This window comes from Micromys minutus (assembly GCF_963924665.1).
Source record: "Micromys minutus genome assembly, chromosome: 31".
NCBI classification, from domain to species: domain Eukaryota; kingdom Metazoa; phylum Chordata; class Mammalia; order Rodentia; family Muridae; genus Micromys; species Micromys minutus.
Window position 1 is genome coordinate 15,660,327 of NC_137966.1, and position 21,930 is coordinate 15,682,256.

The 21,930-nt window shown below is 54.5% G+C and overlaps 2 protein-coding genes across 18 annotated transcripts in view; one reads left to right on the top strand and one right to left on the bottom strand.

Moving 5' to 3' along the window:
* Nucleotides 1–19,153, top strand: part of TSC2 (TSC complex subunit 2) — a 32,909-nt gene extending 13,756 nt beyond the window's left edge. For 3 of the 16 annotated variants that reach the window (XM_080942147.1, XM_080942139.1, XM_080942148.1), the window contains exons 17-42: nt 2,464–2,586; nt 3,248–3,354; nt 3,584–3,734; nt 4,786–4,908; nt 5,729–5,863; nt 6,966–7,155; nt 7,799–7,892; nt 8,036–8,138; nt 8,309–8,403; nt 9,457–9,585; nt 10,810–10,974; nt 11,146–11,298; nt 11,386–11,498; nt 12,358–12,570; nt 13,201–13,404; nt 14,030–14,098; nt 15,078–15,208; nt 15,510–16,000; nt 16,226–16,301; nt 16,492–16,578; nt 17,242–17,428; nt 17,561–17,700; nt 18,345–18,423; nt 18,491–18,582; nt 18,666–18,764; nt 18,855–19,153. In XM_080942147.1, the coding sequence (XP_080798273.1) occupies nt 2,464–2,586; nt 3,248–3,354; nt 3,584–3,734; nt 4,786–4,908; nt 5,729–5,863; nt 6,966–7,155; nt 7,799–7,892; nt 8,036–8,138; nt 8,309–8,403; nt 9,457–9,585; nt 10,810–10,974; nt 11,146–11,298; nt 11,386–11,498; nt 12,358–12,570; nt 13,201–13,404; nt 14,030–14,098; nt 15,078–15,208; nt 15,510–16,000; nt 16,226–16,301; nt 16,492–16,578; nt 17,242–17,428; nt 17,561–17,700; nt 18,345–18,423; nt 18,491–18,582; nt 18,666–18,764; nt 18,855–19,019 (3,714 nt within the window). In that variant the 3' untranslated portion in view covers nt 19,020–19,153. The remainder of the gene's footprint in view (nt 1–2,463; nt 2,587–3,247; nt 3,355–3,583; nt 3,735–4,785; nt 4,909–5,728; nt 5,864–6,965; nt 7,156–7,798; nt 7,893–8,035; nt 8,139–8,308; nt 8,404–9,456; nt 9,586–10,809; nt 10,975–11,145; nt 11,299–11,385; nt 11,499–12,357; nt 12,571–13,200; nt 13,405–14,029; nt 14,099–15,077; nt 15,209–15,509; nt 16,001–16,225; nt 16,302–16,491; nt 16,579–17,241; nt 17,429–17,560; nt 17,701–18,344; nt 18,424–18,490; nt 18,583–18,665; nt 18,765–18,854) is intronic. The other 13 variants (XM_080942150.1, XM_080942152.1, XM_080942151.1 and 10 more) reach the window with 7 other exon arrangements.
* A 15-nt stretch (nt 19,154–19,168) lies between these two features.
* PKD1 (polycystin 1, transient receptor potential channel interacting) overlaps nt 19,169–21,930 on the bottom strand; it is a 45,269-nt gene continuing 42,507 nt past the window's right edge. For both annotated transcript variants that reach the window (XM_080942157.1, XM_080942156.1), the window contains exons 42-46: nt 21,648–21,822; nt 21,241–21,531; nt 21,019–21,153; nt 20,637–20,942; nt 19,169–20,542 (exon numbers count right to left, since the gene is read on the bottom strand). In XM_080942157.1, coding sequence (XP_080798283.1) covers nt 20,072–20,542; nt 20,637–20,942; nt 21,019–21,153; nt 21,241–21,531; nt 21,648–21,822 — 1,378 coding nt within the window. In that variant the 3' untranslated portion in view covers nt 19,169–20,071. The remainder of the gene's footprint in view (nt 20,543–20,636; nt 20,943–21,018; nt 21,154–21,240; nt 21,532–21,647; nt 21,823–21,930) is intronic.

Genomic DNA, 21,930 nt, shown 5'->3' on the forward strand with positions numbered 1-21,930 from the left:
TGCCCTGTGGCTGCTTACTTCTGGGAGAGCTTTCCTGGGATATCATGTCACCTGTCACACAGTGCCCTTCATTGATAGCTCATTGATTATCAGTATGTCCACAAAGCTGTGCAGCTGTTCCACAATCCATTTGTTTGTTTTTGTTTTTAACTTCTTTGAGAGAGGGTCTCACAACGTAGCCTAGTCTTCCTTACTCAGCCTCCGAGAGCTAGGATGATAGGACCGTGTCCAGTTCCAATCAGTCAGCCTATACCTGCTGACCGCTGCTCCCCACCTCCTCGTCCCAGGCTTCCATGGAGACATTTTCTTATTCTAGATGTTTGACATACGTGGACTCACATGTGGGGCTCTGTGGTTGGCTTTCACCAAACATCCATGTTGTGGCATGTGCCAGCGCTTCACTGGTTTCCAGAATGTTTCGTTGCATGCATGACCCACATTCTGTAGACTGTTGATGGACACAGTTGTTTCTACCTGTTGGTGCCTTTGTTGTGTAGTGTTGAGTAGACATCCTCTCCTTTTGCAGTGTGTATACCTAGGAGGAGTTGCTGAGTGATAGATAATTGCTAAGTCTGTGTTTAACATCTGAGGAGCTGTCACAGTTTGTAAGGTGTGTGTGTGTGTGTGTGTGTGTGTGTGTGTGTGTGTGTGTTCATGTTCATGTGTGTGTCCATGCATGTGTTTGTGGGTATGAGCATAGACACTCTCGCCGCAGTATGCACTTGGCAGTTAGAAACAGCTTCAGGTGTCAGCCCTCATTGTCCCCCTTATTTGAGACTCTTGTTTACCACTGACTACTCCAGGCTGGCAGGCCTAGGAGCATATAGGGATTCTCCTATCTGCCTCCAATCTCCCCGTGGAGCACTGGGGCAGAGATGGGTGCTACCACGCTGTGCTGTGTCCTTTGCCACGCCACGTCCAACCCCCTTTGCTGGGCTGCAGTGTACTCAGCGTCATTTCCCACACTTGCCAGCTTCATGTGAGGCCCTTTCTTTGTATTCCAGGCTGTCTCTCTCGGTGCTAGGATTACTAGTGTGGGCCACCATGTTGACACAGTGCTTCAGCTTTCTAGTTTAAAAAATTATATTTATTCTATGTGCATGTTCACTTATGTGCCATTTATGTGGGTGTCAGAGGACAGACAGCTCATGGGACCTGATTCTCTCCTTTTGTTCTGTGTATCTCAGGAATTAAACTCAGGCCGTCAGGCTTGGTGGCAATGCCTTTACGAAGCCCACACTACAGGTTTTTTTGATTGGCAGGGTCTCTAGGCCTCTTTGGGTCCTAGAACTCACTCTGTGGACCAGGCTGACCTCACACTCACAGACACCTGCCTGCTTCTGCCTCCCCAGAGTTGGGATTAAAGTCATGTGCCACCAAACACGGTCTCCTTGTTGCAGTTCAGGCTGACCTTCTTTTGGAGACCCACAGCCTCTATCTTGCAAGGCTATGGTCATCGGCTCCCACACCCAGCTGCCATACAAATTGTCAGTGGCATAAGGACAGCTCAGTAGTTCCTGGGATCTCCTTGGGCATTTGTCCAAAGGAGCTCAGTGCCCTTTGCCTCCCTGCTCTGTTGGTTATTACTACGTGCCACGCGGGTTGGGTAGAGTGGGAGATGAATTTCATAGTGTTTCCTGTCCTACCTTAGAAGTCTAGTTGTGAGGCCAAGTTCCTGGCTCTAGGCTGAGCTCTCCCTGGTTGAACCCCACAGAAGGGCTAGATTCTCTGCCAAGGTAGCTGTCTGCGGCCCCATATGTCCTTTCCCAAATTGCCCATCACGGGTGTGGTTTGTGTTAAATTTGTCACCGCACATCATCTAGGGCAGGACTTGGATGGTGTGTTCTGAGACGAGGGAAATTAGTTATGTTCGTGGTCTTTAAAAGAACAGTAGAGAGTTGGTGGTACACACCTTTAATCCCAGCACTCTGGAGGAAGAGACAGGTCTTTGTGAGTTCAAGGCCAAGAGAATACAGAAAATCCAGGCCAGCCAGAGAAACAAAACAAGTAGGAATGAGTTTACCAGTGCCCAGTGCTCACCTCCATGGCTCAGGGACCATGACGGCCCCTCTGGGTTTGCCTGTCACCTGCCAGAAAGGCTTAGAGCTTTGTTGGGATGGTGTGGGGCTGGGAGAAGGGTGCTTCCAATTCACTCTGTCAGTGAGACAGTGACCCTTGCAGCGTATTTGCCCCACCTAGGCTATCTTTGTTGACCTTACACATCCCTTTATGGCACATGTCAGTACTGTGCAGTGCTCACTGGGTGTTTCCTGATTAGATATCTGATGTCCTGCTGTAAGATGGCCACATAGCGAGACGGACAGCTCCTTGACTCAGGGTATAGAGGGAAATATGGCAGCCATTGCTGGATAGTATTTGGAGAAGTGATGCTGTTTCCTCTTACTTGGTCAGGTGCTGTCTCCCTGGTTGCTGTCATAGGATTGATACACTCTTTCTCTGCAGACCAAGCTGTACACCTTGCCTGCCAGCCACGCCACTCGAGTGTATGAGACACTCATTAGCCACATCCAGCTCCATTACAAGCACGGCTACTCCTTGCCCATTGCTAGCAGCATCCGGCTGCAGGTAAGACTGCCAGGTGGGGGACCATTTCTTGGGGCCCGGCTGCCCTGTGCCTGATGGATGTGTAGCAGTCGGTGGTCTAGGAAGGGTCCTGTCCAAGACACATTCCTCCTCCGCGTCTGCTGTGTCTGTCTTGCCAGGGACCTTTTGCCTTTCCTTGGCTTATACTCCTTGCACCTCTGTGGCTTTATTACTCTTGGTCACACGGTTGTCCAAGATAGGGGCATATTGGCATCTAGGCTTGGCATATGGTTCCAGTGCTCCTGAAGTCTCCTGTAGCATGCATGGGCTCCCTTGGATGTAGCTAGTAGGGAGAGGGGAGGGCATGGCTGGACAGGGCTTGACAGCTGCTGTCAGCTGGTCACCCTGATACCTCTGGTCACTAAGGAAGCCCAGACAACTCCCAGGCTCAGTGGATAACTTGTTCTTTAAGGATCACTATAGGGAAGCCATGGGGCTCAGACTATTATGCTGTTTGCTGTCGGTGGCTGTATGTTGCTACCCGGGAACCAGATAGCTACTGGGGAGAAGTCTCTTTCTGTGTAGGACACCAGCTTAGAAGTTGAGGCTTCATTGTCTTTACCGTGCTAAGTGATTAGGACTTCTCCACTGCCCTGGAGTCAGGCTTCTGGCCTGATTGGATGGCTATTTTGCTCCCTGGCAGGCCTTTGACTTCCTGCTGCTCCTGCGGGCTGACTCGCTGCATCGACTGGGCCTGCCCAACAAGGACGGCGTCGTGAGATTCAGCCCTTACTGCCTCTGTGACTGCATGTATGTGTGGCAGGGCCTCCCTCGTGCTCCAGGGTGGACTGTTCATTAGATGAAGCTGGGTGTTGTCTGCCCCACGCAGGGTTATTTCATGTAAGAGGAGCTGTCCAGGAGGGATGCTGGTGGAAGCTGGGGCCAGGAGGGACCATGTCATTTTTTTTGTCCATTGGCCTCTAGGCTTGGCACATGGTTCCAGTGCTGCCTTAGTTGTTTATCCTGTCTGCCTCCGCAGGGAACTGGATAGGGCCTCGGAGAAGAAAGCCAGTGGGCCCCTTTCACCTCCAACTGGGCCCCCTAGCCCTGTGCCTACGGGCCCTGCTGTGCGGCTTGGCCACCTGCCTTACTCCCTGCTTTTCCGTGTCCTGTTGCAGTGTCTGAAGCAGGTGAGGTGGCCCCCCCTTAGGTTCTGTTAGGGCAGACTGTGCTGACCCTGCCCTAAGTGTATCAAATTTTTGAAACAACCTAATTTTTCACCCTTGTATGAGTGAAGTTTTACAGCAGGACTTAGATGTGTAGCCACATGACAGTAACCCTAGGCCAGCATGCACCTCAGGGAGACGGCACAGGATGTCTTAGGAGCATCCACCAGGCAGGCCTGAGTTTAGGCCTGAACAATAGGGAAGGTTCCAGAGATGAGTCAGCAAAGCCTAGAAGTAGGCAGTGTGGTTTTGTGCAGTGAGAGGTGCTAAAGATGCCAGGCAAGAGACCACGGCAGTGAGACAGTGGGGGGGGGGGGGGCTGGAGGGAGTGGAAATGCTGGAGCTGGCAGGTTGTTTCCTAGGAGTATTCAGGCCTTCTATCACAGTGTTGACGGTTTTCAGGACAGCTTATGGTTTGGCTCTGGGAGTGGGCTCTCCCTGATGGAGGTATAAGGCAGAAGTCAAGAGCCATGACTCATATCTTCTTTGTGGCTGTGGCCTTAGGCTGACACTGGCTCTCTGTCAGAGATCTTGGCTTATGGATTGTTGTGTGGTCCCTTGAACCCTCAGCTATGACTTAGCTTTCCTGCCACAGTGCCATTGTTGTAGAAGCTTAACTAACATAGAAGTTGCTTGGGGGGTCGAGACCCCTCCCCATCCTGAGGCAGGTAGTCACCGGCCCCTCACTGGGTAGGTGAGGGACGACAGCTAGTCTGGGGAAGTTGTAAGTTGTACTAAGAAGATGGAGGGATCATTGGCTCTCTGCTGGGTCTCCACCCAGTGTGGCCTCTGGACGGCCACCACTGTCATGTCTGTTCATGTCCAAGGCTGTCTTTGAGCAGTAGCTACCAATCCAGTTGAGGGACAGAGGTCAAGGCTCCATAAATACCTTGTGGCAAAGGAGCAGCAATCCGAGCCTTGTAGCTGTGTAGCAGCACACAGCTTCATCTCTGGGTAGGGCCTTGTTCCCAAGGTCTAGAGAGCCCTGCCTCCACAGTCAAATCCTCCCTTCTAGGAGACCGACTGGAAGGTGCTGAAGCTGGTGCTCAGCAAGCTGCCTGAGTCTCTGCGCTACAAAGTCCTCATTTTCACCTCCCCCTGCAGTGTTGACCAGCTGTCTTCTGCCCTCTGCTCCATGGTAATGCCACCACAGCCCCTGCGACAGGCCACCTCCTCTTCTGTCATTCATGGTGGGCTTTTGCAGTGGGCCATAAAAACAGGCTTTCTCGTCCATGTAGGGTGTTCCTCACAGACACTTACACTATCTAGCTGGGACCCTATGTCTCTCAGAATAAGCCTTGACACCAGACCATGATCCTGGGGCTAACAGAGGCCAGAGGCTATACTGTCAAAAATGCCCTAGGGACATTCTGTCCCATCCCAGATATGAGCATTGGAGGTCCCTAGTCGAGGACATTGTGTTAGGTTTCCACTGCTGTGAAGAGACACAGTAACCATTGCAGCTCTTAGAAAGGAAAACTTTTCATTTGGGCTGGCTTACAGGTCAGGGGTTCAGTCCATAATTGTCATGGCGGGAAGCATGGCAGCCTGCAGGCAGGCTTGGTGCTGGAGAAGGAGCTGGGTGTTCTACATCTGGATCTGCAGGCAGCAGGAAGAGACAAGGGAACCACTGGCTCCCCCCCACCTCCATGACACACTTCCTCCAATAAGACCCCACCTACTCTAACAAGGCCACACCTCCAGCAATGCGATTCTCTGAGTCTATGGGGACCACTTTCATTCAGACCACCACAGACATGTTACTAAGTGTACATCCCCTAGACTAGACTTGAACACCCAGGACGGTCAGATTGCACTGCTACAGTGTTGCAATTACAAATTGAGGGTTTTCTCACAAAGACTTCTGCCTGGAAGGCTCCTGGGCTTCCCTAGCACACCCTGGCCTCCTGAGGAGTCATGCTGTGGAGCAGAGGTTTCAGGGCTGTGTCTTATGATAGCTTTCAGCCCCAAAGACCCTTGAGCGGCTCCGAGGTACCCCAGAAGGCTTCTCAAGAACTGATCTGCACTTGGCCGTGGTTCCTGTGCTAACAGCATTAATATCTTATCACAACTATTTGGACAAGACCAGACAGGTGAGAGATGGGCAGAGGGACAGTGGGACCAAGGGGCACTCGATGAGCTGCTTGTCTTCTGCACCAGAGTGATGGCTTTGTTCCATGCTGCCTGTCAGACAGCCAGGGAATTCAGGCAACTAAAACCCAGGCTCTAAGAAGTTGTCAGTTCTCTGCAGGCTCTGGGCTTTGATAATGACCTTTGGCTGTGCCCATTGTCTTCTCCTCAGCAGGACCTCCCCTCTGAGAAGCACTTCTTGAACTCTTTCTGTTAGGTTTGGGGACCGGTGACCAGACCATCTTTAAGAAGGTGGTGGTTGGTCAGGACCCCTGGTTGTCACTTCCTTTATTAGAGTCACACAGTTCTCACTTCATGTCCTATGCTGTTCTTTACTGTCCTCCCTGTGTCCCTTAGATTCTATGTCTCCATGACAAAATGGAGCTTTTGCTGAGGTCAGGAGCCTGCTCACAGTCCTTGCAGCCAGCAGAAGGACTGGAGCTCAACTTAGGCCTGTCTTTTCCCTGAGGCCAGGTTCCTGGCTACAGCACTGTTGGGAACTGAGGTCCAGCTTGAATGGAATGTCCCTGCACACTGGGGTGTGCTCCACAGTCCCCTCTGGCATTAGATGACTCTGAGGCAGTATGGCTTCTAAGCTGACTCACAAGGCTCTGACTCTGAAATGTTTCGAGGTTGACTTCAGGAAGCAGATATGTTCTGGGACAGTGAGCTCCAGTCTGCCCTGAAATGTCACTTTACTGTTGCCTTTTGTAGAGTGTACTACCAGGAGGGACTTGCTACATCAGTTGGTGCCTCCCCTGAAGGCCAGTTCTTTGGAAGGCCCAGAGTGGTGGGGTTGTGAGCCCAGGACATCTAGTTTCCTTATATTGGCCATAGGGTGAGGTACTGTCTGGGAAGCTGGGCTCTTAAGCATTGAGGTCCGTTTCTAAGACTTACTCCCACTCTCCTTCAAGAATCATCTCCGAGCAGGCAACAGAAGGAAATAAGGCCCTTGGAAGTACCTGGTATATCAGAGCAGCATGGCCCTCCTGGGCAGGGGTCAGGGTGTGGGGGCTTGCCAGCTGAGGGCAGGCAGATCAAATCTTGTATCTTGCTTCCCCTTAGCGTGAGATGGTGTACTGCCTTGAACAAGGCCTTATCTTTCGCTGTGCCAGCCAGTGCGTGGTAGCCTTGGCCATCTGCAGTGTGGAGATGCCCGACATCATCATCAAGGCGCTCCCTGTCCTGGTGGTGAAGCTCACACACATTTCTGCCACAGCCAGCATGGCCATCCCCCTCCTGGAGTTCCTGTCTAGTGAGTGTGTGGGGTTCTGCCTACAGAGCCTTTACATGCGTATCTGTGGGACGGGCCTTTGAGTATAAGCCTGCACCTCTGAGCAAGTCCCCGTGTCTTCTCCATGATTGCATACAGTTTGGCCTCCCTGGGGACATGGGTCTTGGTACTTGTGCCGCCTCTGTGCCACCGTCCTGCTCATAAGCCTGCCTGCCATCCTCAGCCTCTGCCCCACACCTAGACTGGCTCTTTTTTAGCCTTCTCTCTGCTCTTAGAACACATGGGTTTTGCCAGTTTTACTTGCTCTGTCCCTCCCTTGTCAGAAGTTCAGGGCATTGTGCTGTTCCCCCTTTCCCGCCTCCTTGTGTATCTGGAGCAGTGTTCCTGGGATCCTGAGATACTAGACAGCCGCTCAGCACTGTGGAAAGTTGGTACTCGTGGGCCACATAAACTGTGTTTTACTTACTACCCTGTAAAGAGTCTCAATGTTTGCAGCTCATGGATCATACAGCTGCAGGCCGTAGGCTAGGATTGGTCTAGGAACCGCAGGCTGCTTGTTCCTGGGGTGTGGGTAGCTGCCCTGACTGTTGGGTGTGAAGCACAGGGTGTGATGCCAGTCTGCAGCTGTGGCCTGGGCTTCTCTGACGGCTGGCCTTGTTCACAGCTTTGGCCAGGCTGCCCCACCTCTACAGGAACTTCGCTGCAGAGCAGTATGCGAGTGTGTTTGCCATCTCCTTGCCCTATACCAATCCCTCCAAGTAAGTATGGTCGCCCTGGGTCCCCCAGAGCCATGGCCGGTCCCAGCCTCTTGGAGTAGAGCGGGCTCCAGGCTTAAGGGTCTTGAGCAGTAAGATGGCTTCCCTGGATGCCACGAGGGAGACCAGAATTCTGTCTCTTCTAGGTTCAACCAGTACATTGTGTGTCTGGCTCATCATGTCATAGCGATGTGGTTCATTAGGTGCCGACTGCCCTTTCGGAAGGATTTTGTCCCGTATATCACTAAGGTTAGTCCAGGGGCCATGGGTGGAGTGGGAAGCGGTTGGGGCTCCAACACTTAGGAGCCGCTGTCCTGAGCTGGCTTATTGGGCTCAACCCGAGGTAGGCATGAGAAGAGAAATGCAGATTTGGTCTTCCATTGTCCCCCTCACAGCTTGTGTCTCTGTCCCTACTCCAGGGTCTGCGTTCCAATGTCCTCCTGTCTTTTGATGATACCCCTGAGAAGGACAGTTTCAGAGCACGGAGCACCAGTCTTAATGAGAGACCCAAAAGGTTCGGGGTCTGCTGGGAATATACCTGATGCCAAATAGGGTGGGCCCCTGGGCTGTGACTTGTGATTAGTGACCTAGGAATGAAGGGGTGTCATCGTACATGGTGACCTGAGACTAAGATGCCCTTGGGCAGGATCTGCAAAGGCTGCTAATATCTCCCATTTGCTAGATTGGCTTACAGCTTGTGGAGCCTGTGCCAGCATCTTGGTCTCTCTGGGCCAGGATTATGTACAGGGCTGGGCCTCACTGTGCTGCAACACAAGTAAAAGATGGCAGCTGTGACTTGGGCCTGGCCAGGGAGAGCCCAGAGGCATCTCCTTGGTCCCACGGTCTCTGGTTAGCCCAGCCTTCAGCCAGAGCCACCCCTCTTCCTCCAGAGCTTGCTCACCAGGGACACGCTCTTCACCATCACAGCTGCTTGTGCTAAACCTGAAAGCAGAGCTGTGCTGGTCCTCGTTGTTCCGTTTGCACCTCATTGCCCTGCCGCCCTGCCTGCCCCGCTTCCTGCGGGCTGTCTCAGCTCTCCTTGGGTGGGATACGGCACTTTCCAGTGCAGCCTGTACTCCAGCCCCGTGGTTGGGGATGAAGAATGTCAGTTTGACCATCCTTGGCCAGAGCCTCCTCCTCTCAGGGGCTTTCGGCCCCTTGGGCTTGAGTTGAGAAGTAGCCTTTTTTCACAGTGAGTTCCAGGGCCTGGCCTCAAGGCCTGTCTTTGGGGTAATCAGGGATATTGGTCTGCCTAGCCTGGAATCTGCCGTGCCGGGCGATCCACACATTTGATTTGCACTAATGTCTTTTGTTTTGGTGTCATGCGTGAGACCTCACATTTTTTCTTGGTCACATTTACAAGCTGTATTTTTATGCATTTTTGTTTTCTGTTTCTTCCCCTGCTCACTGTCCTTTGGCATGGTTCTGTTGTTCATCTCACCCGCGGGACCTCTCCATCTTGACCCTGTGGCCTGGGACCTTTCCTCCTCACCCCTCCAATGGCTTGTTCTCCCATTCCTGGGAGCTGGGCTCTCTGGGGCTTGGGGCTTCCTTCCTCGTCCGGTAGTTTGAGGATAGCCAGAGCCCCCAAACAAGGCCTGAATAACTCTCCACCTGTGAAAGAATTCAAAGAGAGCTGTGCAGCCGAGGCCTTCCGGTGCCGCAGCATCAGTGTATCTGAACATGTGGTCCGCAGGTAGTGGGGCTGTGTCGGGTGGGGGGCACGGACCTGGAGCTTGGCCCCGTGAGCACCCGGGTGGCGGTGCATGGGGCTGCATGCATGACCTCGCCTGCTGGCAGCTCTCCCTGACAAGAGTTGGAGGGCAGCCTGGTCCCAGCCAACAAAGCCTGGTGGCAAAGGGTGGGAAGGTTGCATTCTGTCCAAGCCTGTATAAGCACAGTTGGCTGCACAGCCTCCTCAGGGGTCATCCTCCAAGCCCTGACTAGAGCAAGAGTAGCTGCTCTGAGAAAACTGGGAGGCTAGTACCAGCGCCCTCAGGTTGGTACCACAAAGACAAGGCCAAGAGCTTTGCAAATCCAGTTTGCTCCTGTACAGGTGGCAGACACGCACTACCCTAAGTTTGCCATCACATTCCGTAGGGCAGATTTCTTCTTGGGCTTTAGGGGAATGAGAGGCTTTTGTATAGGGATCTGGGGTGCAGGCCAGCCTGGAGGGGTGGGGGAGCTACTGGGCCCCAGAGGTAGGTGCTAGCATTTTCCTGTGAGTTGTGATAGGACAGCTTCCTTCACCTTCTAGCCTTCCGTGGGTGTGGCTTCAGTCACCCTGAGATCTAGCTCCTTGCTAGTGCCTGCCTTGGGTTTGCACCTCAGTGTGGCTTCTGAGAGCTGGGGACAGTGAGGTACTCAATAGTATCCCCCATCAACTCTTTCTTCCTGGCCGACTCCTTACAACCAAAATGTGGCTAAAGAGCTGTGACATCCATGTCAGAATCAAACCTATAAAAGGCCTTCCTCTGGTTCCTGGGGCATAAGTGGAGCTTGACCAGTCACCCCAGTTCACTTAGCCCGTCCTTGACAGGAGGTGGCCCTGTGGGCAGAATGCAATCTTGCTCTGTCCTCCTGTGGTCTCTGAAGTCTGCATGACTAAGCTGTGGGCTGCAGCCATGGCTAACTCCTATGTGCTTTGGGGAGAGGGATGTCCTGTCTCACCATCCTCTCAGCTGTGCTCCAGAGGGGCTTTGCTGTGAGGCTCCTGCCTCCCTTCCTCTCTGGGATGATGTGGTCCACAGGCTTGTAAGGTTGTAGCTTCACTAGCCACTGCGCCCTGGGCCTGGTGGGCTTTCTGAGCAAGGCCATCTTGGCCGTGCATGCATTGAGCTTTGGCTCCTGGTGGTAGGTGACTCAGAATGGTCCTTTCCTTAGTCCTGACCCCTAACCCGGGCATGGTTTCCTCCTCTAGCAGAATACAGACATCCCTTACCAGCGCCAGCCTGGGGTCTGCGGATGAAAACTCTATGGCCCAGGCTGATGACAACTTGAAGAATCTCCACTTGGAACTCACAGAAACATGTCTAGACATGATGGCCCGATATGTGTTCTCCAACTTCACTGCAGTCCCCAAGAGGTGTGAGGACCTACAGGACCAGGGCACTGCGGGTGGGAGGGGCAGCTGTCTACTTGTTCCTCTGTGGCTGAACAGGGTGCCCAAGGTGGCAGCTGCTCTGGGCTCCTGAGGTCTGGAGTTCCCTTTGGCCCTGCACATACAAGAAGGAGGTGGACATTCTTACTCTTTTAGGTCCCCTGTGGGAGAGTTCCTCCTGGCAGGGGGTAGGACCAAAACCTGGCTGGTTGGAAATAAGCTTGTCACTGTGACAACAAGTGTGGGAACCGGTACTCGGTCGTTGCTGGGCCTGGACTCCGGGGACCTGCAGGGTGGCTCAGAGTCAAGGTGACTGTCCCTCCCTTCTGCGTACACTATGTTCCTAGAAGCCCTGTGGGACCGTGGTTGACTGTGTATGGCCACTTCTGTCCTTAGCTCTGATCCTGGCACACATGTGAGGCAGACAAAGGAAGCACCGGCCAAACTGGAGTCCCAGGCTGGGCAACAGGTGTCCCGTGGGTCCCGGGACCGGGTCCGCTCCATGTCAGGTGAGACGCTACCTAAGCCATCTGCTGACATGTACCCATTCCCCCTCTCAGTTTGGCTCAGTGTGCAGAGGAGCTGAAGGTCTGTTGGCTTTGTGACTGGCCACTTCCTGGTGGTTCTTGGATACTGTCCTTGTGGCATACTGTTTCAGTTTGTGGATGGAGGCATGGTGCCTCTGCTTCTCAGTGGAGTGAGGCTCCTGCCGCTGAGGGGCCTGGAAGCCAGCTCACCCAGACTGCTCTCTGTTACCATTGCTAAGTCGTGGGCCAGTGGGTGGGCATCGGCTCCCTTTGCTGTTCTCTGCGCAGGAGGCTACCACTCTTCCTCCTCCTTCTTGTTTTGTTTGTTTGTTTAATACAGGGTTTTCTAGTGTAACCCTGGCTGTCCTAGAATTTACTCTATAGACCAAGCTGGCCTCAAACTCACAAAGATCCACTTGCCTTTGCCTCTCCAGTGCTGGCATTAAACACTTGGGCCAATACTGCCTGTTTTGTTTTGTTCTTTAGTGACTTATTTATTATTATTTTATATACATTGATGTTCTACCTACATGTGTGTCTGTGTGGGGGTGTCAGATCTCCTGGAACTGGAATTATAATTGTGAACTGCCATGTGGTTGCTGGGAACTGAACCTAGGTCCTCTGGGAGAGCATCCAGTGCTGTTAACCACTGAGCCATCTCTCTGAGGCTACCACTCTAAAAGAACCAAACCCAGTAGTTGGGGCTGTCCTATTCTGGTTTTCCTTAGGCATGGGCCAGGTTCATCCAGGCTTGCTAGACTGTGTGTCTAAGGGTCTGCTCTGTGCTGGAGACTTTACTGGGTAAGTGGTGGTCATCAGTTCTAAACTCCCTCGTTTTTAGGGGGCCACGGCCTTCGGGTTGGTGTCCTGGATACTTCAGCTCCCTACACCCCAGGTGGCCCTGCTTCTCTAGGACCACAAACAGCACCAGCAGCAAAGCCTGAGAAGCCCACTTCAGGAGCCCAGCTGCCAACAGCAGAGAAGACGAATCTGGCAGCCTATGTGCCTTTGCTGACCCAGGGTTGGGCAGAAATCTTGGTCCGCAGGCCCACAGGTACTGAGAAAGCAGGCAGCCTGGAGAGTTCCAGGGGTCTTCCTCAGGCTGTAGACCCAGAGCAATAAGCCTAGGGGTGTTGAGACAATGACTCTGAGGCTGGTCTTGTAAAGTGCCAAACAGTGCCGCTTGCCCTTCAGATGTTTAGTTTCCCAGTGTAGAAGACCAGAAGATGAGACTCAAAATAGGTGGGGCTGATTCCTTCTGAGCCCTCTCCTGAGCCTACAAGTGGCTTTCTTCTCTTTGTCCTCAAAGAGATTTGAGCCCAGACCCTTTATTTTGTGCACACCAGTCACTAGAGGGGGCTGTACTCTCATTTGACCTTGTTATCTTCTTTCTTTACCATTTCCACAGACATTTTCTGAGGTCCTCTCTGAGCTTAGCATATGAATTTAGCCTGCAGCAGGGGCATGCCAATCATCGGGAGTGGCTTAACAAAGGTCCCAAGCCCAGGAACAGTCGTGGGTGCTGTGGGGATGTAGTAGAAGGCTATACCTCGGCTGCCTCAGTGCAGTGCTTGCCTGGAGCAGCACAGGGTACCTGAGTGGGCAGAGGCTGTTAGAGATAGTGTTAGGAGCGGAGGTGACTGCGAGAAGCGTGGCCTAAGGCTTGAGGTACCACCCACCCCAGGAAACACCAGCTGGCTGATGAGCTTGGAGAACCCGCTCAGCCCCTTCTCCTCAGACATCAACAACATGCCCCTGCAAGAGCTGTCCAACGCCCTTATGGCTGCTGAGCGCTTCAAGGAGCACCGGGACACGGCCCTGTACAAGTCTCTGTCGGTGCCAGCGGCCGGCACGGCCAAGCCTCCTACTCTCCCACGCTCTAATACAGGTGAGCACAGACCATGGGCAGTGCTGAGCCGCAGATGCCTGGTCTGACGGCAGCATGGCTTCCTCCACTGAGGCCTCTCACGCGTGGTTTCAGGGTGATTGGGGGGCACTAGTGTTCTGGTCCCTAAAGTTTAGGAGCAGGCTCATGCCTGCTGAAGAACCCCTCTTCCTTGGAGACTGGTACCTCCTGCTATCGTCAGGTTGCTGCTGAAGTTGGCAGTGTCTGGGTGGAGCTCTCTAGAGCCTTTGGCAGCACTTCGATGCTGGGCTAGGCCTGGGTGAGGGGGCACTGCGGGCAGCTGAGCGTACCCCGGGCCTGAGGTGGGACCCCTGAGCTTGCCTGCCTAGGTGCTCCCAGCCTGCCAACCCTGCCCAGCTAGGTCCTTGCTCATGTGGCCATAGATGGTACTTGGAGGCTGAGGATACCCATATGTCAGCAGCTGGCCAGCACTGACCTCCCGAAGGCTGTGCATGCTGTCTGGAGAGCTGGGAGCCCTGTGTGCCGGCCCTGGCCGCCGCTGGCCCTCCCCTCTCTCCTCTCCAGGCCCAGGGCTATGCCCATCCTCTCTGCTCGGCCTTGTGCAGTCTCTGCCGCTGACGAGGCTACTCGCGTGGTTACCTTGCAGTGGCTTCTTTCTCCTCCCTGTACCAGCCCAGCTGCCAAGGACAGCTGCACAGGAGCGTTTCCTGGGCAGGTATTGGCGCGTCCCTGTGAGGAAACCGTGTGGTCTGCAGAGCACCACTCTGCCTCATAGACGCTGTTCTCCTCCTCCCTCATCTGGTCACCCTTCCATGGCTGGCTGAGCCTCTCATCGCCCTTGGGGAGCAGGGTTCTGGCTGACATGGGGACATCTTGTGTAGGACACCTGTGCTTAGCCCATGCGAACCCTTTGACACATGTCCTTTTGAGCTGAGCTTCGCTTCTGAGCTGTGTGTGGCCTCTGACTGACAGGTTGGGTAGGTCTCCTTTTTCCATGCGGGTGGCAGCTGTTGGGCTTCAGCCTGGCCCTAGGGCCCAGGTGAGCCCTTTTCCTGGCTACTGATCTGACTTTTTTACACACCTCATTCATCATAGCTGGTCGAGGACCTTGGTGACAAGGCCTCCCCCGGTTTTGGAGGGCAGTGTATGCAAGGCTGCTGCAGGGTGCAAAGCTAGGGGAGGGTGTCAGTCAGGCTGCACTGACCTTTGATTGCTTCTTACCCATGCCCTGCCTTGGCATGTGCTGCCTAGGGACTTCATCCCTCTCCTCAAGTACCAGACTTGAAGCTTCTGTCCCCAGAATAGGCTGCAAGTCTGCTTATGGGGACATCCCGTCAGCTTCTTTCTCAGGTCTAAAGTCCTGGAGAAACTAGTCTGAGTTGGCTTCAGACCCTGTACCCTCCCATGCTGGAACCCTTCTTGAGTGGGGATTCTTACCCTGCTCTCCTACCTGCCTTGTTAGTGATGCAGGGGTGGATCGAGCTACAGCACCCTGGCCTGCTGGAGGTGTTAGAGCCAGGGCTCCCCAGGCCTCAGAGTCCATCTCCAGCCTGCTGCAGTGGCAGCCACAGGCAGAGGGTGGAAAGCTCTGCCAGGTGCTGCCCTTCCAGCAGGGAGAAGCTGGTGTTCTGAGGTCACATGAGCGTCCGACCCTGCCCAGCACACAGCAAGTAGCCCTGTCTGTGTCCTCTCAGACTCGGCCGTGGTTCTTGAGGAGGGAAGTCCAGGAGAGGCTCATGTGCCCGCAGAGCCCCCCGAGCTGGAGGACTTTGAGGCAGCATTAGGTACAGACAGGCACTGCCAGCGGCCTGGCACCTACAGCAGGGTGAGTATCATGGGAAGCCATTGGGAAAGCCGGGGCAAGTGGCACAGCATGTGCGACTATCTCAGACCTCCTGGCCCTACACTAATGTGCTGTGTGAACTGGATAGGTCCTCCTCTTTCTCCCCCCATGTCTCTCTTGCTCCCACCACCTGGGTCTCTCACCTTCTATCTGGGTGGCATTTATTGTGGGCCTTTTTCAGGTTGTCAGAAGGGATGGCAGGACTACCAGAGGACTGGAGGGGGAGCCAGAGGAACCTGGTGCTTAAGTGCCTTCTAACAGTGTTTCTTCCTCGTCTTTGCAGTCATCCTCAGCATCTAGCCAGGAAGAAAAGTCCCACTTGGAGGAGCTGGCTGCAGGGGGTATCCCCATTGAGCGGGCCATCTCCTCTGAGGGGGCTCGGCCTGCAGTGGACCTCTCCTTCCAGCCCTCACAGCCTTTGAGCAAGTCTAGCTCGTCTCCTGAGTTGCAGACCTTACAGGACATCCTTGGAGACATAGGGGAAAAGACTGACATTGGACGGCTGAGTCCTGAGGCTAAGGTCCGGTCCCAGTCGGGGATCCTGGATGGGGAAGCAGCTACCTGGTCAGCTCCGGGCGAAGAGAGCCGAATCACAGTCCCACCTGAAGGTCCCCTGCCTTCCAGTTCTCCCCGCTCCCCCAGTGGCCTCCGGCCCCGAGGCTATACCATCTCTGATTCAGCTCCATCACGCAGGGGAAAGAGGGTAGAAAGGGATAACTTCAAGAGCAGAGCTGCGGCCTCCAGTGCTGAAAAGGTGCCAGGCATCAACCCCAGGTGGGCACAAATCCCCAGGTGCTACCAACTCCAGGGGATACACTTTGTTTTTGGCTAGAGCTCCCAGACACTGCCTGGAGAACCGGCAGACACGGATTCTTGTGTCTTCTTGTGGCTGGTGGAAGCCATAAGGAGGGTGGGTCCTTGGACATAGAGTTTAGGTCCTGCTATTCTACAGGTGAGGCCTCCATCCGGGCCCTGCCCTGACCAATGCTTTCTCTGCAGCTTTGTGTTCCTACAGCTCTACCATTCACCCTTTTTTGGTGATGAGTCCAATAAACCCATCCTGTTGCCCAATGAGGTAGGCCAGCCTTCCTTATGCCACAGTAGGGGTGGAGTCACAGAGGGTCTAGCCCCTCATGGTAACATGCTGTGTTGTACTTGGGTAGAGACAAATTCCTGAGGACTGGTGCTATGTAGGCGATCTGGGTTGGTGGCTGGTGGCAGGGTAGTGTCTGCCCTGAACTCACATAGGCTCTATGTGTCTGCAGTCCTTTGAACGCTCCGTGCAGCTCCTTGACCAGATCCCATCCTACGATACTCACAAGATTGCTGTCCTGTATGTGGGAGAAGGCCAGGTAAGGCCCTGGGGTCAGCATAGACCTACTGGGTCTCAACAGCAGGTATAGGTATATCCCACCTCAGAGTTCAGTCTCTGATTCTTTGATACTCTGGAGTCCTTGGGAGTTTGTTGAGCCCTGAGCCAGAAGCACAGCCATGAGACGACAGGCCAACGTATTGGTATGCAGAGCTGTGAGGACTGCCGGGCGCATGATGCAGTAGAGTTCTGGGTTCCCACGGTGGCCACTGAGTGAGGGTAGCTAAGTGTCAGGAGACAGAGGGCCATCATGGACAATCTCAGCCCAATATATGAACATGAGCTATACTTTTCTTCTGAGGGAGGTGGGGACCCTGGACTACTTGGAGCCACAATTAACGCCAGCATTTTGAAAAGTGCCCCTCTGCTGTGTAGTGCCCTGATGGGGTCAGGTGATCACTATCCAAGCAAGAGGAACTGGCTTGGGTTTGGTTGCAGGGTTGATAAGCAGTGCTAGGGTACTGGGTGTATTGATTTTGCTAGCTGAATGTGTAGGGATAGAGAGGGGAGGGAGGGAGGCCAGGTGACACCATGTATAGAGACTGGACAGATGTAAGCATGAAGGTTCTGAGTGGGGGATGGCTTTCCATCGGTGCCCAGTCTGCCAGACTTAGGATTGTTGAACTGGTGAATTTTCCCACAGAGCAGCAGTGAGCTGGCCATCCTGTCAAATGAGCACGGCTCTTATAGGTACACAGAGTTCCTGACAGGCCTAGGTCGGCTTATCGAGCTGAAGGACTGCCAACCAGACAAGGTGTACTTAGGTGGACTGGATGTGTGTGGTGAGGATGGACAGTTCACCTACTGCTGGCATGATGACATCATGCAAGGTGGGCACTGCTCTAGGTAGGCCTGCATCCAAGCCCCCCCTCTGGAGGGAGACAGAGGTCTGAGCCTGGGCCCTTAAGTCCAGCATTTGGGGTCCTGTCCTGGCACCCAGTCTCGTGTCACCCACTCTACAGCTGTTTTCCACATTGCCACCCTGATGCCCACCAAGGATGTGGACAAGCACCGCTGTGACAAGAAACGGCACCTGGGCAACGACTTTGTTTCTATCATCTACAATGATTCTGGTGAGGACTTCAAGCTGGGCACCATTAAGGTGAGTGAGAACTCCAAGAGCTGGTTACCTAGGCAATGGCTGAGCTCTTCCACTCCCATCACCAGGCTGGTCAGCAGCCCAGGTCATCTACACAAATGCCCGCTGGTGCATCTTGAAGTGGCCTTGAGTGTCTTAGGAGGGTCTGTGTTTGGGAGCCCCATGCACTGGACAGGCTATCAGCTACACAGTAGGATGAGGCCTTCCTGAGTAACTAGATGAATCTGCCCTGGCGGGTGCACAGTGCCAGCAGGAGCGTTGTTCTGTCTGCGTACAGTGGCTTCAAGAGTCCTTGTTGGACACGCTATGGCACACTTGGGTCTGCAGTCTATCGCAGATGAGGCAGGGCTCTGGGGCTCATGGGCAGTGTCATCCTAGAATAGCCTCCGCTCCTCTCGTGTGTGTGTGTGTGTGTGTGTGTGTGTGTGTGTGTGTGTGTGTCGGGAGTACTTTTCGAGTGCTAGGCAGCCTGCAAGACAGGTTGTATGTTTTAAGCTAATGCAGAGTAGGTTGTTTAGCCACAGATGAAGACAAAGGCAGGTGGCCAAATGCTGCCTTACTGAGGTGACAGACCTCGACACAGCAGTGATGCGGAGTGGCCTTTAGCACATGCTCACGCCGGGATGACTTTCCTCTTGTCTGAGCAGGGCCAGTTCAACTTTGTCCATGTGATCATCACACCGCTGGACTACAAATGCAACCTACTGACCCTGCAGTGCAGGAAAGGTGAGGTCCAGGCTGGGTAGGGTGGCAGTTGTGGCCTGAGTCAGGTATGAGCAATGTGTCTCCACAGACATGGAGGGCCTTGTGGACACCAGCGTAGCCAAGATTGTGTCTGACCGCAACCTGTCCTTTGTGGCCCGACAGATGGCCCTGCATGCAAATGTGAGTGGTGGCTGCAGCCTGGGGAGATGGGTGGGTGGGTGCTCCTTGCTGGAGCTCATTATGAGCTCCTGTGTCGTCTCCAGATGGCCTCACAGGTACACCACAGCCGATCCAACCCCACTGACATCTATCCCTCCAAATGGATCGCGAGACTCCGCCACATTAAGCGTCTCCGCCAGCGGGTAGGGAGGACAGGGCTTCAGAGATATGATGTCTGAATCTTGTTGGAACAGAACTTCTGCGCTCACTGCCAAAGCTTTCTCTCTCTCTAGATCCGTGAAGAGGTACACTACTCAAACTCAAGCTTGCCTCTGATGCACCCACCAGCCCACACCAAAGTCCCAGCTCAAGCCCCTACAGAGGCTACACCCACCTATGAAACAGGCCAGCGGAAACGCCTCATTTCCTCCGTGGATGACTTCACAGAGTTTGTGTGAGGCCACCAGACCCATGACTAGAGAACTGTGGCTAGCAATGCAGCTGGCCCTTCCCTGTCCAGTAACACCTCCTGACTATACTCTTACATGAAATAAACTGCCCATCTGGCCCTTGGAGTTCAGAGAGCAGCACGGACAGCAGTCAGACAGCTTCTTTATTTGACTTTGTCTTGTCTGGGGTTGGGGCAGAATCAAGGCTGGAGCTGCAGCTGAGCCCTCAGAAGCAGGCAGGTGCCATCACATACATTCTCTCCCCCACCACGGGGCCAGCCCCATTGGTGGGCTTGTCCAATAACTTCTTGGCATATTTTATCCACAGAAGTCCTGCCCTTGCTCAGATCTGAAACCAGCAGATCTGTGTGCTACCTGGCCTCAGACAAGGGAGGCAAACAAGGCCATGGTGGCCCCAATTGCTGTCCAGCACCTGCCCAAGGCCAGACTCGGATCCAGAAATAGCTGCAGCTTCCCCTGCACCCCTACCCTGGGTAACAACGGACCCATTTTCAGCCCAAGTAGAAAATACTGACATACAAAAATATATACATTTTAACCCCATATAAATTATTGATGGTGGACATAGCAAGCAGAAGGTAGCTAGAGGGCAAGTATGCTGCAGAAACGAGAGGTAATAACTTAGGGGACGGATAAAGAAGTGTAGCTCAGCCCTCCCTCGAGCTTAGGTTTTTAGCAAGAGGAGATGGCCGCCTAGGGATAGAGCTGGGCACAGCCCGCTGAACCTGAGGACTCGGGAAAATAAATTAGCATCTTGGAGGCTGGGTACTCACTTGGTCCAATACTGCTGTGTCCTCCTGTGGGGAGGGGACCCTGGGTCCTGGCTGTCCACACAGCCTTTTTAAAGTGCTGAAGCCCCATAGGTGGACAGGTAAGGAAGGCAGCAATACCTGTACCCAAAAGAACTGGCATGCAGCCGTTCTGCCTGGCCCAACCTAGAGGGCAGCAGAAGGTAATACTGAGTGGTGTCCACCCTGGCTTTGAGAGGCCAGTGTGCTCCAGGCATTCCCAGAGAAAGGAATGGCCAAGACCCCTAGGGCCTAAGTGCTGCTGGGGTGGACCTTGTTGTTAGGCCACAGGGACATCCTGCTGGGGCCTAGAGTCTGATCTAGCCCCTGGCTGGCCCGAGCAAGGTGGTGGCTGGACAAAGCTGGCTGAGAGCCTGGGAAGCAGCCAGGGGAGGGAGAGGAAGGAGGTCCACTGTGCCCATGGCCTCGAAGGCTCTGGAGTTGTTGCTCCAGCTGGTAGACGTCCTCTGTGGCCTGGTTGAGTCGGTCAAATTGGACAAGCAGACTTTCAAACACAGCATGTAGGCGTGAGGGCTCTGGTTCCAGCCTCAGTGCTGAGCGGCTTAAGCCAACACTCAGCCCATCTGGCTGGCTGGATGAGGTGGAGGGGTGTGAGACTTCTGACCCCGCACTGGGTGGAGGCACAACTGGGGATGACTTGGAGCCCCTGGACGAGCGGGAAGGTAGTGGATCCATTCCTTCAAAGCGGACCTTGTGGCGGAACTGGGGGCGGCACAGGGGCTCGGTCAGTCCGGCTGCACCCTGGGCTCGCAAGACCCAGGGTGTGTCCCTCTCCCCCCCACTGGGCCGTACCCACCTCCTTGACCTTGCTGAAGCCCATCCAGAGCCGAAGCCTACGCAGGAAAAGCTCCACCATCTCATAGTCCTGTGGCTCCCATGCTGGGCGGTAGAGCTCCCCACGTAAGGCATGGTACCGCCAACGCAGGAGGACAGCCCCTAACCTCAGGGCACCCCACACTCGCAGAGCCCAGAGCCCCACACAAAGCAGAGGGGACAGGTACCAGGACTCAGAAGGGCACAGAGTGGGGACCCTACTCCCAGGGCACAGCACCAGGAAGGCTCGGGCCATACTGTAGAAAGTGTCAGCACCAGAGGAAATAAGCTATGGGAGAGAGACACAGATAAAGGCATGCCCTGGGTGAGGCCCTTCCCTGGTACACCCCACAGCAGCAACCTACCAGGATGGCCATCTGTGCATAGGCCACGCCGAGCAGCACCAGGCCCAAGGTGGCTCCCATGAGCTCTGGCAGGGCCCGACACAGTGTTTTGCCAAAAACGGACCACTGGCGAACAAACCGTAGCTGCTGGGCAGCCTGTGGATAGGAGACAACTGGTCAGCTTTCACCAGGCCATGGGAGTCTGGTTCTAGTTATGCACCAGGCTGCACCTTTGGCCCTCACCTTGACCAAAAGCAGGAAGAGTAGTGAAGCTGCCAGTCCGCGGGCCACAGAGCCCAGCTGAGCCACTTGGTCGAAGCTAGTGAAACGGCGTGGGTGGTCATGCACAAAATGGGTCCACTGGCGGTCAGCAATGCCCAGCTGCGCCAGGCGTACCAGCCCTGCAGCTGCAGTCAGCATCACCAGTAGCCACCGTGCCCAGGCATCTGGCCTCGCTGTACGTGCACACCCTTCTCTGCGCCAGGTGTGCACCTCGGCCACGGAGAAGTACAAGGCAAATAGCAGCAAGCACACCTGGGTTGGGAGTGGGCAAGTTGAGAGGAGATACATGAGGGGGGTGGTCAAGTGTTCGGATTCCTGTGGGGGCATGACCAGGATCCTGAGGAGAGATGTCAAGTGGAAGGGCCTACCGAGGTGAGTAGTGGCAGAGACAGGCCGGTGCTGAGTCGCCGTAACGCAAACGGGCGGACACTGAAGGCAGCCAGTGCATGGCCGGCTACAGGGAACTCAAGGCGCAGTGTAACGGCAGCATGTAGCCCCACAGCAGGGCTGTAGCGGGTGAGTTCTACGAACACTGCGCGGCTCCTGCATGGAGGGTGCTGTCAGCACGAGGGGCCGTGTGTACGGGAACAGAGCATGCAGGATGGGAAGAGGCTACGGTACACTGCCAGTTACACAGAAGGCATGGAAGGG